We start from the raw sequence: 14,515 nt of genomic DNA on the forward strand, positions 1-14,515 counted from the left end.
CTTTTTATTTTACCTGATTAGGGTTAAGAATTTTACTTTGATTTCTCTTGTCATTATGTCACGTGAGAGCAGCATTTGATTTGTCTTGGAACCCCAGGCAGCAGCATGCCAGTCAAATCTTAACAAAAAAAAAAATGATTTTAGCTTTTAAGTAGAGATGCTGGTGCGCAATGTTATTTGATTAATTAGTTTTGTAATAAATGTGTTTCTCAAAAAAAAGTTTTGTAATAAATGTTTTTCCATTGAGTTTGAGCTCTAATGCACCTCCTCGTTTATAAGAACAGGATGATGACTGATGAGTGAGTTTGTTGAATAGTTTACAAGTCCAAGACAATTTAATAACTACTGCAAGATTACTATGTCAGTTTAACACTTGATGTACAGTTAGTTAGGTGCCAAAACTCACTGTTTCAAATATAGTTTTTTATTGATGGTTCTAGCAGTTATTTGATAGTTTGTTATTCTTTGATTTCCTTACCAATTGGTATCTGTTCTAGCTCATGCTTTTATCATTTGAATTGTGACAGGCTGGTCATACAGTTCATATTGCTGGCCTTATGAGGCTGGATATAGAAGAATCATCTGTAGATTCTATCTACGTCACAGTGTGGGCATCTCCTTATCTCCTGTTACACGTGGGAAAAACAGAAAACGCACAGATAATGCAAGAGAAACATTTTGGCCTTCAGTTGCAGGTATTATTCTGTGATTCCCTGCCTGCTCATGGTTTTTTATTCTTATAATCAGTAGTCTATGTAACTAAAATTTTATAGTACCCTGGCCCCATTATAGGCCTGAGTCTAAGCTGATAGATGCTTATCTACTTATCAATACTTATCTCATTATGCTCTTATGGAAGATGCATGCTGCATTATGGTTGTGTAATGTGTACTATATAATTGTGACATCAATGTGAATTTCCCCTTGCTTCAGCCACCAATTGGTGAGAAACGAGTTGAAGAGCTTGGGAAATGGGTGAGAAGGGAATTCCGTGTAAGTGGCAATAGCTGGGATTCAAGTTCAGTGGATATTGCTGCTTCAGGTCTGGGTTTGTTTGCTGTAGGAGTTAAAGGAGAGGCAGTCTTTGTGTTTGGACCTATAAAGGAGTTGATGTGTGCTTCGCAATTCTTTAATACCTTATAGATCACATACTTTTGAAGTTGCAGGGTTTACAGTCTCAAAAATCGTCTCCAAGGCTGATCAAGCTTTAAATAAGCGACGCCAAAATGAAAAGAAGAGAAAACAAAGTGATCCAAAAGTATCCGTACCAGCTGAATCACCAATATTAACAGTTGGTGCAGACTCAAATTCTTGTTGAGTCAGGCAATATCATTAGAAGAAAAACAATGTGTGAAATTAACACAAAGATTGTGTTAACAAGAATGGATGAGGAAGACATGGTGACAAGTATGAACCTAGCTTGTGAGAGGAAGCAAAAAGCAAGCAACATTGTCAAGCCACAGATGGAATGATTGACACTCATTGACAAGAAGTGTGCAGGAGGATTTATATCTGTCCGTCTTTTATTTTCGAACAATATTGAGTGGAATATCTAAATCTTAATGAGAATATTGCTGTTCTGCTGGACTCAGAGCCAAAAGAAAACATAAGATGCTATGGACAGGATTCTTCTTTAGAAAAAAGGCTCTCTTCTTTCTTAAAAGCATATGATCCAGCTTAAATTTATTGGTGGAAGACAAAAAGCTCCGCCCAAGTCATATTCCACCCAAAAGTCTAATACTGCCCTAGGCCATGGAAATTACTGTTAGCTTACAGTTGCCTGTGATTTGAAAATGATCACTGAGGAACTCCAAACAATGTGTATTGAGTGTCAAAGCTATTGTAACAGAGTTTTATTTGTGGCCATAATTTACCACCTTGTTTCTTCTTGCAAGATTTAGTTATAATAAATTGATGATTCAGGTTTTATTAAATGCTGAAGCAGTGAAGTATGGATGGGGTCATTCCCTGAAAAGTCACTCTTACACGTTTGGAAGCTCTACTGAATCTGAGCGCATGATAAGTTGTTAAACCCTTGTATCAAAAATTAATATTTAATCATATGAACTTAGTGAATGGTTCAATTTGATGTGGTCATTAGGCAAGGGTTCCATTTTCTGCAGTTGATCCTTTCACTAGGATGCAGCCTTGAGTCTCTTGACCTCAAAGGATAAGTAATTAGTTAATAATAAATTAGAGGGGGAGTAAGCCTATGTCATCTTTATAAATTGCTTTTGTGCAAACCCAAAATTGTACAGTGTTTTTTGTTTTCTTTTGTTTTAGAAAAATAAAGGGGTTTATGCCACCATAGGTTACACAGAGGTTACATAGTGTACTTTGAAAAGGAAAACAAAACAAATCATTGTACGGCTCATCATTTGTATTTACGGTTGTTCATGAGCCGGTCTCGGTCAGGTTTGTGCCCAACCCGAATCGACCCGACAACTTTGAGTGGCAGAGCAGCTGATCGCCGCCGATTGTTGAAAACCATGGGTCGAGTCAGTTTTGGTTTGGGTGGACAGTGATCAATTTCAGTTGAAACTAATAGAGAGCAACGATCTTAAACGGCAGTGGAGATTTGGCAAGTTAAGATCCAGCTAGATCCCAACGAATCTAGTGGTGATTTGGCCAGATCTCAAAGGATTTTGTCAAGATCTCATTGGATCTCGTAAAGATCTTGCTGGGATCTTGACAAAACTCACCGAATTCACATCTAAGAGAGAAGGGGAGGGTGATGAATGGCAAGATTTTGGAGGGGAGGTCAATTGGACTCTGTTTTTTATGCGAAAAACCACTAACCTACCCACCAGTTTCAGTTCCTAGAAGTGAAGATTCGTCCCCGACCGTTGTTGGCATCGGGTCGAACAGTTTTCAATTCAGCCCAGACGGTTTGGGTGGGGCAGACTTGGATACCCTTATTTGTATTATAAAAAAGATTGATGAAGATGCTTTACATAGGTTTTTAATAAATTGTAGGAAGTAGTATCAGTATATTGTAACCACCCAAGAAAGTATTGTTTGCATACCACACGGTCATAAAAATCTATGCCTTATATTGCGTTAAAGTATGAGCTTCATCACTATTCTACCCTATTATTTGTATTTTTTATCCATACTTATGCTATTATGTATAATATATGTTACAAGAATTCATGGCTGTTCCTTTTGAATCAACTTTTAGGCCTTCTCACTCTAAATATAATAGATTATTTACGAAGATTTATGTCATCTAACACTGTGGAGTCAATTCTTTTTTTATTTTTTTACCTACATTATGATAATATGATATACGTTTTTACTATATAGACTAATTCTATATTTAATCATATAGTTATGATTTACTGAAATAATAGCAAGAAAAAATATCCAAATTCAAAATAATAGGGAGAAATAATCACATCTAGCCTAATTTTAGATTTAATATAATAGATATAAATATATATATATATATATAAATAGTTTTGATGTGTTTTGTTTGATTCTTTTGTTTTGTTTTATATGTGTTAAGTTTAAGAATTGTTTAATTTTCACTATTAATGATTTGGGATGTCATATAACTTTCAAAATTTTTTTTTTGGTATATTTTTTTAGAGATGCTACGTCTACAACAATTTTACAATATTTTTACAACAAATCACAGGGTTGTTTTTTGTTATTGGTTCAAATTTGAAACTAATACTAAGATTACTTTTTTGCCCCAACAATAACAACCAGTAACAACTTGCCACTTAGGATTTGTTGTAAAAATATTGTAAAAATGTTGTAGACATATCATTTCTCATATTTTTTTGAGAAGGGTTTTTTTTTTTTTTTTTGGTATATGAATATTGATATAGGGGAAAAAAATGTTTGACAATGAATAAGGAAGAACAAGGCAAATGTGATGTAGTAAAAGTTAAAGGCATTGCAATTTGCAAAGCCTGTTTGTGGACTTTCTTTTTCTTTCTTTTCTTTTTTTACAAAAATAAATAAATAAATAATTGCTATAGATCTTAGAAGGCCAATGGAACAAGTATAATCTGAAAATAAGGAACGATCTACAATATTTGACACATTCTATTTACCAAAATGAAGCTCCAACCAAGTAATACAAATATTTAAAGTAGTTAGAACTATAAGTGGAAGAAAATTTCAGCATTACGAAATAAAATGTATCAAATGGAGACAAACAACTCATAGGAATTAGGAATCTTAAAAAGTGGGTGGATAGAAGATAGGTAGAGAATAGAAAAACGGGAGACAGAAGAGATTTTAATTTTTTTTATTTTTTTGGTTGGAGGTATGGAAAAATGTAGGGATAGAAAATTTATTTTTTGGTTGAGAAGAAAAATAAGAGGATAGATAATGTAATTTATATAATTTTGCTCTTATGCTCTTATTACATAATATATAATAAATAATTTTTTTAAAAAATAAACTTATTATCAATTAAAATTAAAAAAATAATCTATATCTATATATTACTAAAAGCTGAAGCGTAGCGTTTAATGCTGCTGCTCTCACGTTATGTCACATCAGCTGCCATGTCATTTTCTTTAAAAAAATATATAATTTCCCTTCAATTTTAAAATGGTTTTTGCAATTTTCAGCCCTATAAATCCCAGCCCTATAAATGCAGCCACTACTTATTTATTTACTCTCACTATTATCCTATAATAATAAATCAAATATATATATATATATAATATAAAAGCAGAGACCTCATGCGGGAGTGCATGAGGTCCTGCCATGTGGCTCTTTACATGGGGGTGTGATTAAGAAAATTTGTTAAATTTCGTCACTATAGACCTTAAGAAAAGATAAGTAAATAAGTAATCTGGTTTTGTTTAGAATGATCAATGAGGAAGAAGCTTAATAAAAAAAAATTTAAAAAAAAAAAAAAAAAAAAGCACTCCTCCACGCATGTGCAATTGAAGCACAGACCCATGTACTGTATGGATTGGCTGACATTCAAACGTCAATTGAGGCCAAACTTTGTAGAATTCGCATGGCAAAGATCCAAAAGTAATTATATATTTTATTTTGAATCCATAGTGTTTGATAAAATGCTTGAAAGAAATTTATAAAAAAAAAAAAAAGCAGTCACCATTCATGCCAAGTTAAAAAAATAAAAGCAAATCGCCAAAAAAAAAAAAAAAGAAAAGAAAAGAAAAGAAAAGAAAAGAAAAGGCAAACAATCAACAAAAACAAGTCATCATGCTTAGTTCAAAATAAATAAATAAAACCAAACAATCAACCCAAAGAAAAATGAGAGGCAAATAATCAAGCGTAGTTAAATAATTTGACTGCAAGTACCCTTCTCTTACTCATTTCTCCTCAAATTGGGAGATTCATTTTTGGTGAGTACAGAGAGAAAACACTTAGATCCCACCAAAATCTCTCACTTTTCCCTCTGAACTAGCTAAAAACCAATTTATCTTTTCTCAAGAAAAGCTAAAAACTAATTTTATTTCTTATTTTCCTATGCTTCTTTTTCCATCCTTCCCAAATCACCCCAATCAAATGGCCTGTAAGCTTCCAAAACCTCAAGGTCCATATAAACTTCTCATAATTGCTTGTTCTCTAGTGAGCTGGCTCAGTAATCTCGACATATCTTTTATGTTTCTGATTAAGAGGGTTTAATAATTTAATCTAGTCCACTTTTTGTGAGGGTAAGAAAGAGTGCCGTTCAAGGACGGAGGGAGACTTGGACAAAGGGGGGCAATGGCCCTCCCAAACCTTTTTTTTATTTATTATTTTTAATATTAATATATGCATTGGTACCAATTTTAGCAATTTTGTTACATAAAATAACATTCCCCCCCCCCCTAACAATAGCATTGATTCTTTTAAGAGTATTACTATAGCCACAAACTTTTCTACAATATTTTTACAAACTGTTGAGATAGTAAATTTTTATTGGTTTGCATTTGGGCCCATCACTTATATCACATTTTTACTTATTAATAATCACCCACCACATTAATAATTTGTAAAAAAGTTTGTGACTCAAGTATTTTCCTTCTTTTAAAGGCCAAAATCTAAAATCTAAAACAAAATAAACAAGCCAAAAAAAATTACCCAGTAACAAAAATTACCAATAGTAAAGCTAAAAACAATTACACTTAATCAACCAATTTTACCCAAAACAAACAACCTATCCCTTTAAAAAATTTTAAACAAAATAATTTTGTCCCTACCTAGACGCAGACATAAAAAATCATTGGCGGTTAAGCAACCAAACCAAGCCAGAGGCTAGAGCCACTGTATGCAACCAATAGCAAAGCCGCATCATAACTTCAAATCCTGACTCGACCGTGGCGCCACTTCTTTCTATGAACATGAATAGTTTTTGAGGGTTTGTTTTTGCTGAATAATCATTTTTATTTCATAAAAAAAACATCAAAAGGACCAGGCCCATATATCTATGCCAAGTCCAAAACAGAGGAGGGGAAAGAAGAGAGGGCATCTAGCCCATTAGTAAATAGGACATAGCCCAATAAAGCTACACTATGGGCCAAAAGTATTAACATCTTTGCCAACATGGACAAAGTCCCAAGCAACAAAATTAGAGAGGAGTTTTGATATCATCTACAAACTAGAACAGCAAGGGAGTTTGTAACAAAATTCTCTCAAGTTCTAACCATTTCGGTCTACCTAGTGTCCCGTAAGATCACCGCTGCAATTTCTTTTGAAATTCTCTCACATGCCTTTTAGCCAAACAGCAAATCATATTTGCTCGATCAAAATTCCTTTTTGTCCAACTTCAGTTTCAGCTTTTGAAATCCCAACCCAATTACAAATTGATCCACAATATACAAAATAATGAAATGTTTAATAAAAGAAAACTTTGGCATAGAATATGCCAACACAAAAGAAACCTAACACCAATCATAATCTTGAGAACGGATTTAATGAAGCGAGTCTAGATTTGGAAGTAACCGTAGAAGAGCCATAACTTTTGATGATCTAATACAAAAGGTTCATGCATTATGGAGCAATATTGTTACTACAAGATCTCAACTGAAAACGAAATTTGCCTTTAAAAGAAAAATTATTTTATATGTTCAACTAAGCTTTATATATGTTGACATTGCACCCACTACCAATTCTGTGTTCTAACTAATAAAATTGGGTATTTGTTAAAATTTTTAGTTTTAATGATAACCTGTTGCATTCTATTGAGGAATTTTTTTTTTTGGGACAGAATTCTATTGAGGAATTTAAACTATGTACATTCTTGATAAAATATTTTATGATAAGGTACACAACTTTCGACATTTTACGCAATTTGAGGCATGAAAATTTGAAATAGCTAATGCCCAAGAGAAATAAGGTCCACAACTTTCCACGATGAAAAGGGAAAAAAAGATAAAAAATGTATCCTCCAATCTAAAACTTAAAAGTTTGCCTAAGATACTATTTGCGTTCATTGTATTGTCAAGTATACCGTAGTTCTTTCTCAAAAAGGAAAAAAAAAAAAAGTATACCATAGTTCTCAATTAGTACTGGACTGTCAACATTACTGATTTCATTGTGAATACCATAAAGGTTTCATAAAATATTTTAGGCAATAATGAAAAGATGTTCATTGACAAGCTAAAACTAAATACACTTCACAAAGTTCAATACCTCCTAGAATGAATGTTTCCCTTAAAGAAGAGATGCATTCTATCTAGGACAAAATAGTCCTATTGTTTTGACACCATTACAATTGAAGACTTGTCGGTGATCTTCTTGGTGGAGAAAACAAGAAAGGTTTGGGGGGGATTTGCAAGGAGTTGAGACTCCCTTCCAACATTCCCACCACTCTACTCATTGATGGTCGGTTTGAGGGATCAATTTGTATGCACCACAAACTCACTATTATCATCTTCCTTGCATTGTCTTCATCTCCTTCATTTAAAAGGCCTAGCAGGCCTAATTCTTCATTTAGTTCAACACGCTTGTAAATCCAATGTGGAAAATATATCTCACTAGTAAAATCAACACTAGCATCAATATTATTTCGGCCTCCTACCATTTCTAAAACCATCATTCCATAGTTATAAACATCTGACTTGTGAGAGATCCCTCTAAAATTTCTACAAAATATTTCAGGAGCAATATATGCAGTAGTCCCTCTTGCACCAACCATTGATATGATACTATTTTCTCTAGGGCATATCTTTGCAAGGCCAAAATCAGAAATTTTTGGGCAAAAGTCCTCATCCAAAAGAATGTTGTGAGGCTTTATGTCAAAATGAAAAATTCGTGTGTTGCAACCTCTATGCAAGTACTCTAAGCCTCGTGCAATGCCAATAGCAATCTTGTATAATGTTTCCCACCCCAATTGATGATTAGAACTTGAAGGATTTCCTTTATATATGAACTTCTCAAGAGATCCATTAGGCATAAACTCATAGATAAGAGCTCTTTTAGATCCCTCAAAGCAAAAGCCCTTGAGAGTGACAATGTTCACATGGAAGGTCCTACTAATGGTTGCAACCTCATTAATGAATTCCTCTCCATTTCCTTTCGAATTATTCAAAACCTTCACAGCCACAAAACTGCCGTCTTGTAACTTCCCCTTATAAACACTACCATAGCCCCCTTGGCCTAATTTATCATTGAAGGACTTGGTCATTGTCTTTATATCTGAATAATTGTATCTTCTAACAGCAAGAGGTCCATGATTCCTTAGAAACGCCTTGACTCTCTGATGAGTTAAATTTTCCTTCTTCCAAAAATTAATACTTTTAATTGATGAGAGCTTTCTCCAGGAGCAGTAGATTATAACCATCAAAACTCCAGTTCCCGCAAAAGAAATGGCTGTAATAAAAGAATAGAGGTTATGAAGTAATATGGTGACACGACAATAACTCAAACTATATGTTGATAATGTCTTGAAGCTCAATTGCATTTTCTTGTGGTGACACAAGAATAACAATGAAGGACATGCTAAGGATGACTTGGCATCCAGTATTATAAGCAGATTAAAGGATATATGTTTTGATGGACGGGAGATAGGGAGCTTTGGAGGAAAATCATGAACTATGAAAAATTAGCTATTGTACCGATGGATTTCATACACATTAGAACATGGTATTGAATTATAAAAAAATGGAGCAAATGGAGCCATTACCAAAATTGACAACAAAACCTTATATCATTGCATGAATAATACTCTAAAAGATTTGATAATTAGACACACCGTAAGAAGGGGTTAAAATAATAATAATTAATGCAACATATTGACAGAGCAAAATTGGTAATCTTTGAAATATCAACAGTATTTAACAAAGAGCAATGAACTTCGGTGTACATTTATCTGATACAGATTTTATAACAAGAAAGTTCAATCTATTTCTATTTTCCTAAAAGAAGGAGCAAATCTGAATCTACTAAATCTAGTGCTGCAGAAGAGTGGTATGTGGATTGTGGCATAGAATAGAATAGCAGCAAGCCATATACATGTATTAAGAAAAACTAATACCTAGAAACAAACGAAATTTATAAGAATTTTTACTAATTTGAAAATTCCCATGTCAATACCTCGTTCCAAATTGGCACAATGAAAAATTCCCTACTATAACAATTGGAACATTCATCAATCGCATAAACTTCACTATAAAACTCTGTGGTTTATTGTTTCGTGGTAACATGATATCAGGGTGAGAGATGATTTCAAAATTGTACTGTCTTCCACTGCTCTGTAGTTGGATCTTTGGAGGTATTTTAAAAGTTCTCTTTTTCTAACTATGCAAGATGCACAAACTACTTTCTGGGTGTGAGCCATTTCAGAATAGGAAGCCTACCAGTAACAAAGTTATTTGTATTTCTCATAAACTAATTCTGAAACAAATATGAATTGGCTAAAACTATTGCTGTAGAGGAGTGGATCAAGGCATGGAATAGAAATAGCCGCACTTGTAGGATTTACTATAACATGAGAATGTAAAGAAACTTATATGCAAAGAAATCTATAAGCATTTTCAATATATGTGTGTAGGACCAAAAATTTGTGTTATTCCTATATCTATACCTTTCTCTGTAATGGTACAATGAATTTTCCCCTGTTGTCAAGCTCACATAGACCTCCTCTAATATAACAACTGCTACAAACATCAAGTATATGGACTTCGAGGTCGAACTCAGCAGTTATATTCAGCCCTTGTAATGGGAGCTGAATAGTTGAACGTTCAGAAGGAATACTCTCATAAGCCTCGTTTATATGACTATAGTAGATATTAGTCTCCGCAGTTTTTTTTCTAAAAATTGGGACGCCACTATCAAGAGTGCGATTACATTGAAATAGGGTCAGATACGTGTGTTTGTTGTGGTGTAATAATAGATGTATATAACTTCATATGGTATTTCACTCCCCTGCCCCAGTGGCAGGAGGATCTACGGAGATGTTCCATCACAATTTACTGGCAGTAAACCTCACGATGGCGGTGAGTTATTGGTGAATGGAAAGCTGATGGGACCGGATTTTCCACACCGAAAGCGAGAACAATAATTAGGGTATGCTTTCTCTTCTTATTCAGATGAGTGAAGCTGTAGGAGGTGTGAGAGAAGAAAGAAAACAAACAGAGAGACAGAAGCCATCCCAAAATTCCCAATTCACTAGCAAAAAAACAAATATCACAATTCACAGACAAGAGTGTATAGTACTCTAAACTTCTTTCTATTTCTATTCCATGCTATAGAGTAATATAGTACAAAACTTATAGCAGTAATAGGAGAAATTATTTTTGCATGAAATGATACAATTAGAGTTTTAAAGCTTTGATAATTTTCCATGCCAAGTGAGGGAAAAAGAACAGACTTGCAACTGGTAACTTTTTTTTTTTTTTTTTTGAGAAAGTGCAATTGGCAACTTAGATGTGTCAAAAAACATAACATATCACTTAAAGATGAAATAATTTGATCCTGGTAAGCTGTCCAAGCAGGCACGTGTCTATATCAATTTCAACAAGTAATATGATTGAAGATGCATCTTACCTAATGGTATCACCACTTTGTTGTTGTTTTTATTCTCTGCAAGAGCAGATAAATACAAAAATGTTGTTAGTTTCAACAATGAAGAAAGAAGTGACACAGCTAATTAAATTGGCATCCTTTGAGATCTTAACAGTATTAGGCAAAGCACTTTCAAAACCAGGTCAGACATACCCGATCGTAGGTTTCACTGAAACGAAGTTATTTCTATCTCTCTCATAACCTAAATTTGAAACTACTCCAAATCAGCTAACTAAAGCTATTGGGGCAGAGTGGATTATGGCATGGAACAGAAATAGTAGCAACACATGTATTAGGAACAACTTCAGCATAAAAAAAATAAAGGAGTTTATATCCATATTTCATAAATGTACATGTGTGTGTGCATCAAAACATTTTTGTGTTATTCCAATGTCTATACCTTTTCCTTCTTTATATAGACAACTGCTACAATGATCAGTTACATGCAATTCAAGGTCGAACTCAGCAATTAAATTCGGTTCATCTTCTTGTGAAATCTCGTTTCCTGGCAGCTGAATAGTTGGACATTCAGGAGAAAATTTTTGAGAAGCCTCGTTTGAAGGACTATAGTAGTAGATATTATGTTCTCTGCAGGGAATATTTTTAAATCCAGGGAAAGTAATATCAAGAGGGTGATTGCATTTAAATAGGGTCCGATTGGGTGTGGTGAGTTTAAAAGAGATAATTGGAGAGCTGGGAAAAGCAAAATGGTCTAAGTTCTCGCATTTACCGGTTTCCAAGTATTCCAAAAGCGAATGGTCCCTGAGACGGATGCGTTGTGTGGTGGTAGTGTAAGAGATGTTTATAACTTCATATCGTCTTTCACTCCACGGGTCGCCCAGTGGCAAGTGGATCATCGGATGTGTTTCGTCACACTCTACTTGCAATGAACTGCAAAATGGGGGTGGGAATGAGGGTGGGATTTCGGTGAATGGGAAGCTAATGTCACCTAATTTTCCACATTGAAAGGACCGACAATATGGGTTTTCTCGCTTTCCTTCTTCTTCAGCTGAGTGAAGCAGCACGAGGTGTGAGAGAACAAAAGAAACAAACAGAGAGACAGAAGCCATTTCTAAAATTCTCTTCTATTATTCTAAAACTAAAACAACGTATTTGTATGACTTATTTTCTCGTTTCTTCACTATATAACATGTAGTTTCTCTGATTAACACGCCAGTTGACTTGGAAGTTGGATACGGAAGACTTGTGAAAAACCAGACTTGTGAAAAACCAGACTGACTTGGCGGGCACTACTGGGACATAAACATGTCATCTGGGCCATGGTCATTTGTGAAGTAGGAGACGGGGTAAACGGAAGGTTTTGACAATGGAACGCAATTTATGGTGGAATAGGTGAATACTTCTATATCAGAATTGTTTCAAATTTTCTTACTCTTCTTTGGAAATCAATCAATATATATATATAAAAGCAGAGATCTCGTGCTAGAGAGTATGAAGTTTTGCCAAGTGACACTCTCTTTGGAAAGATAATTAATTTTTTTTTAAAATAAAATACATCATTCTTAATTTATTATACTTATTAGATGCCACATCAATTATTTACTAAACTCAGTAGATTTTAATTAGTAATAAATAAGACTAATGGATAAGATAGAGGGATGTTAATAATAAAAAACTCTGTGTTTTCCTTATTCCTCCATCCAAAGGTTTTTTTATGTTTATGCCTACTCCTCTTCCCTTATAACTAAATGCCTACTCTTCCTAAACCACTACATGCCTTCTCCTATGGCTATGTTGCTAAATTACCAATTCTATGTTTTATAATTTGCACAAACTGAAATAGCATTCAGATTATTTAAAAACACATGAATCTTCCAAAAAAACATATATTTATTCACCTGGGATAATAAACAACAATAATGCTCATCTTCCACTTACTTCATGTCATAATGGTCGTGGTTCAATATGATAAACTGTTTTTTTTTTTTTTTTTTAAATTGATACTAAGATGCTCTTTTACTTACTTATACTTTTCGTTTGTTAATTATCATTCTTATGGGCATTTGGGCTTGGGGCTTTATAAAGTGATATAGTCATATAATAGGATGCTCTTTATGCCATTTTTTATTTGCTAATTATGATTTTTATCAAGTTCTGTTAATAGATTAAGATTGTCAAATTTTTTTTTTTTGGGGTTAATTTTAAGCATAACAAACTTATGAGTTTTTTTTTTTTTTTTTTTAAATTATCTGTGTTTCTACATTTTGTTTTTGATAGATATAAAACTTTCTAAACTCATCAATGTATTGCTCAATGTGTAGAAGGATCTATCATTTCAACTTCAATGGAATGAGCTTAACTGTTGTTTTCTTGATCCTTTTTCGTTTTGGTTTTTCAAGTTAGTATAGGACCATAGGTGTTAAGCCGATGCTTCAATTTCATTATACCCAATTTGATTCTATTGTGTTTGTTAGTTGATTATACATTCAAAAGAGTAACTTTCATAAAGATAAATTAAAATTGAGGTTTTTATGTTCTTCATTTTCATTTTAGGTTTAAAAAGTTTACATTGTAACTAATACTTTTAATTTGTAGTTTTGAAGTTTTTGTGCTCAAGATCGATTTTGGCAAGAAGAACCATCAAGGGCAGCTTGGTAGTGTCATATCTTGAGATATGTAAGTTGTTTTATTAGAGAGAATTTATTTAACAAGCGCTTATGTTATTGAAAGTTTGCAGCACATACTCTAATAGATTAAAAATATATTTAGTGTAATAAGTTAAATTAATATCTATTGATTTGTCGTTCCATGAATGTGAGAATGCATTAAGCCATATTCAAAAATATTTTTATTCAATTTTTTTTTTTTTTTTTTACTATTGATTTGAATTATGATATTAGCTTACTCATATTTAGTTTCTTCGGCAACAATTGATACACATGCAATCAAGAGTATAACAAATATTATGCTCTTCCTATTGAATTCCAAACAATGGGCTAATGTTTTATATTAGTCAATCAACTTAAATCTTTAATATGCCTTTATTACTTTAAATGCTTTAGATAGAGTCAATGATAACTTTTCTATTTGATAGGCCAAGAATGCATTAACCCATTGTGATAAATTAACCAATTAATTAGCCAAGTTAATTAATTAATTCAATTAACATGCAATATGCGTGGTAGCACAAACAAATCACCAAGTAAGTTAATATGCAGCAGAAAATAAAGTTAACATGGTGATTTGTTTACGAATGAATAGAACCTCCAAGGCAAAAACTCTACCAGGTGATTTTAAGGTCACCACACCCGAGAATCCACTATTATCACAACTTCCATCGCAACTGCTTTAGCTTAAGGAAGACAATATATATCTCTATATCTTTTTTTTTTTTTTAGAAATAATTATAATATGCTGCTAACTCCGCAACTTAAACCTTTTTTCCTTTACTCCCGCAATTTGAACCTTTTTGCCCTTAAACCCCAGACACTTTGTGTATGGGGAGGTGCCAATTCAGCTACATGGCCCTCGACATATATATATATATATATATCTCATTTAATAAATATAA

At 33.3% G+C, this 14,515-nt stretch overlaps 1 protein-coding gene and 1 long non-coding RNA gene across 2 annotated transcripts; one reads left to right on the forward strand and one right to left on the reverse strand.

Annotated features, from left to right (window-relative positions):
• Positions 1-531: 531 nt before the first annotated feature.
• Positions 532-1,869, forward strand: LOC112008395 (uncharacterized). Its single transcript, XR_010631703.1, has 2 exons — positions 532-695; positions 934-1,869. It is a non-coding gene; the product is annotated as an uncharacterized LOC112008395 (long non-coding RNA).
• Positions 1,870-7,687: 5,818 nt separating this feature from the next.
• LOC112008396 (rust resistance kinase Lr10-like) lies at positions 7,688-12,053 on the reverse strand. The gene is made up of 2 exons (XM_024040730.2): positions 11,384-12,053; positions 7,688-8,790 (listed from the first exon to the last, which is right to left on the reverse strand). The coding sequence occupies exons 1-2, from the start codon at positions 12,051-12,053 to the stop codon at positions 7,688-7,690; spliced, it is 1,773 nt and encodes a 590-aa protein (XP_023896498.1).
• Positions 12,054-14,515: the final 2,462 nt, after the last annotated feature.

The sequence above is a fragment of the Quercus suber genome, unplaced genomic scaffold, assembly GCF_002906115.3.
Source record: "Quercus suber isolate HL8 unplaced genomic scaffold, Cork oak 2.0 scaffold_236, whole genome shotgun sequence".
Taxonomy (NCBI): domain Eukaryota; kingdom Viridiplantae; phylum Streptophyta; class Magnoliopsida; order Fagales; family Fagaceae; genus Quercus; species Quercus suber.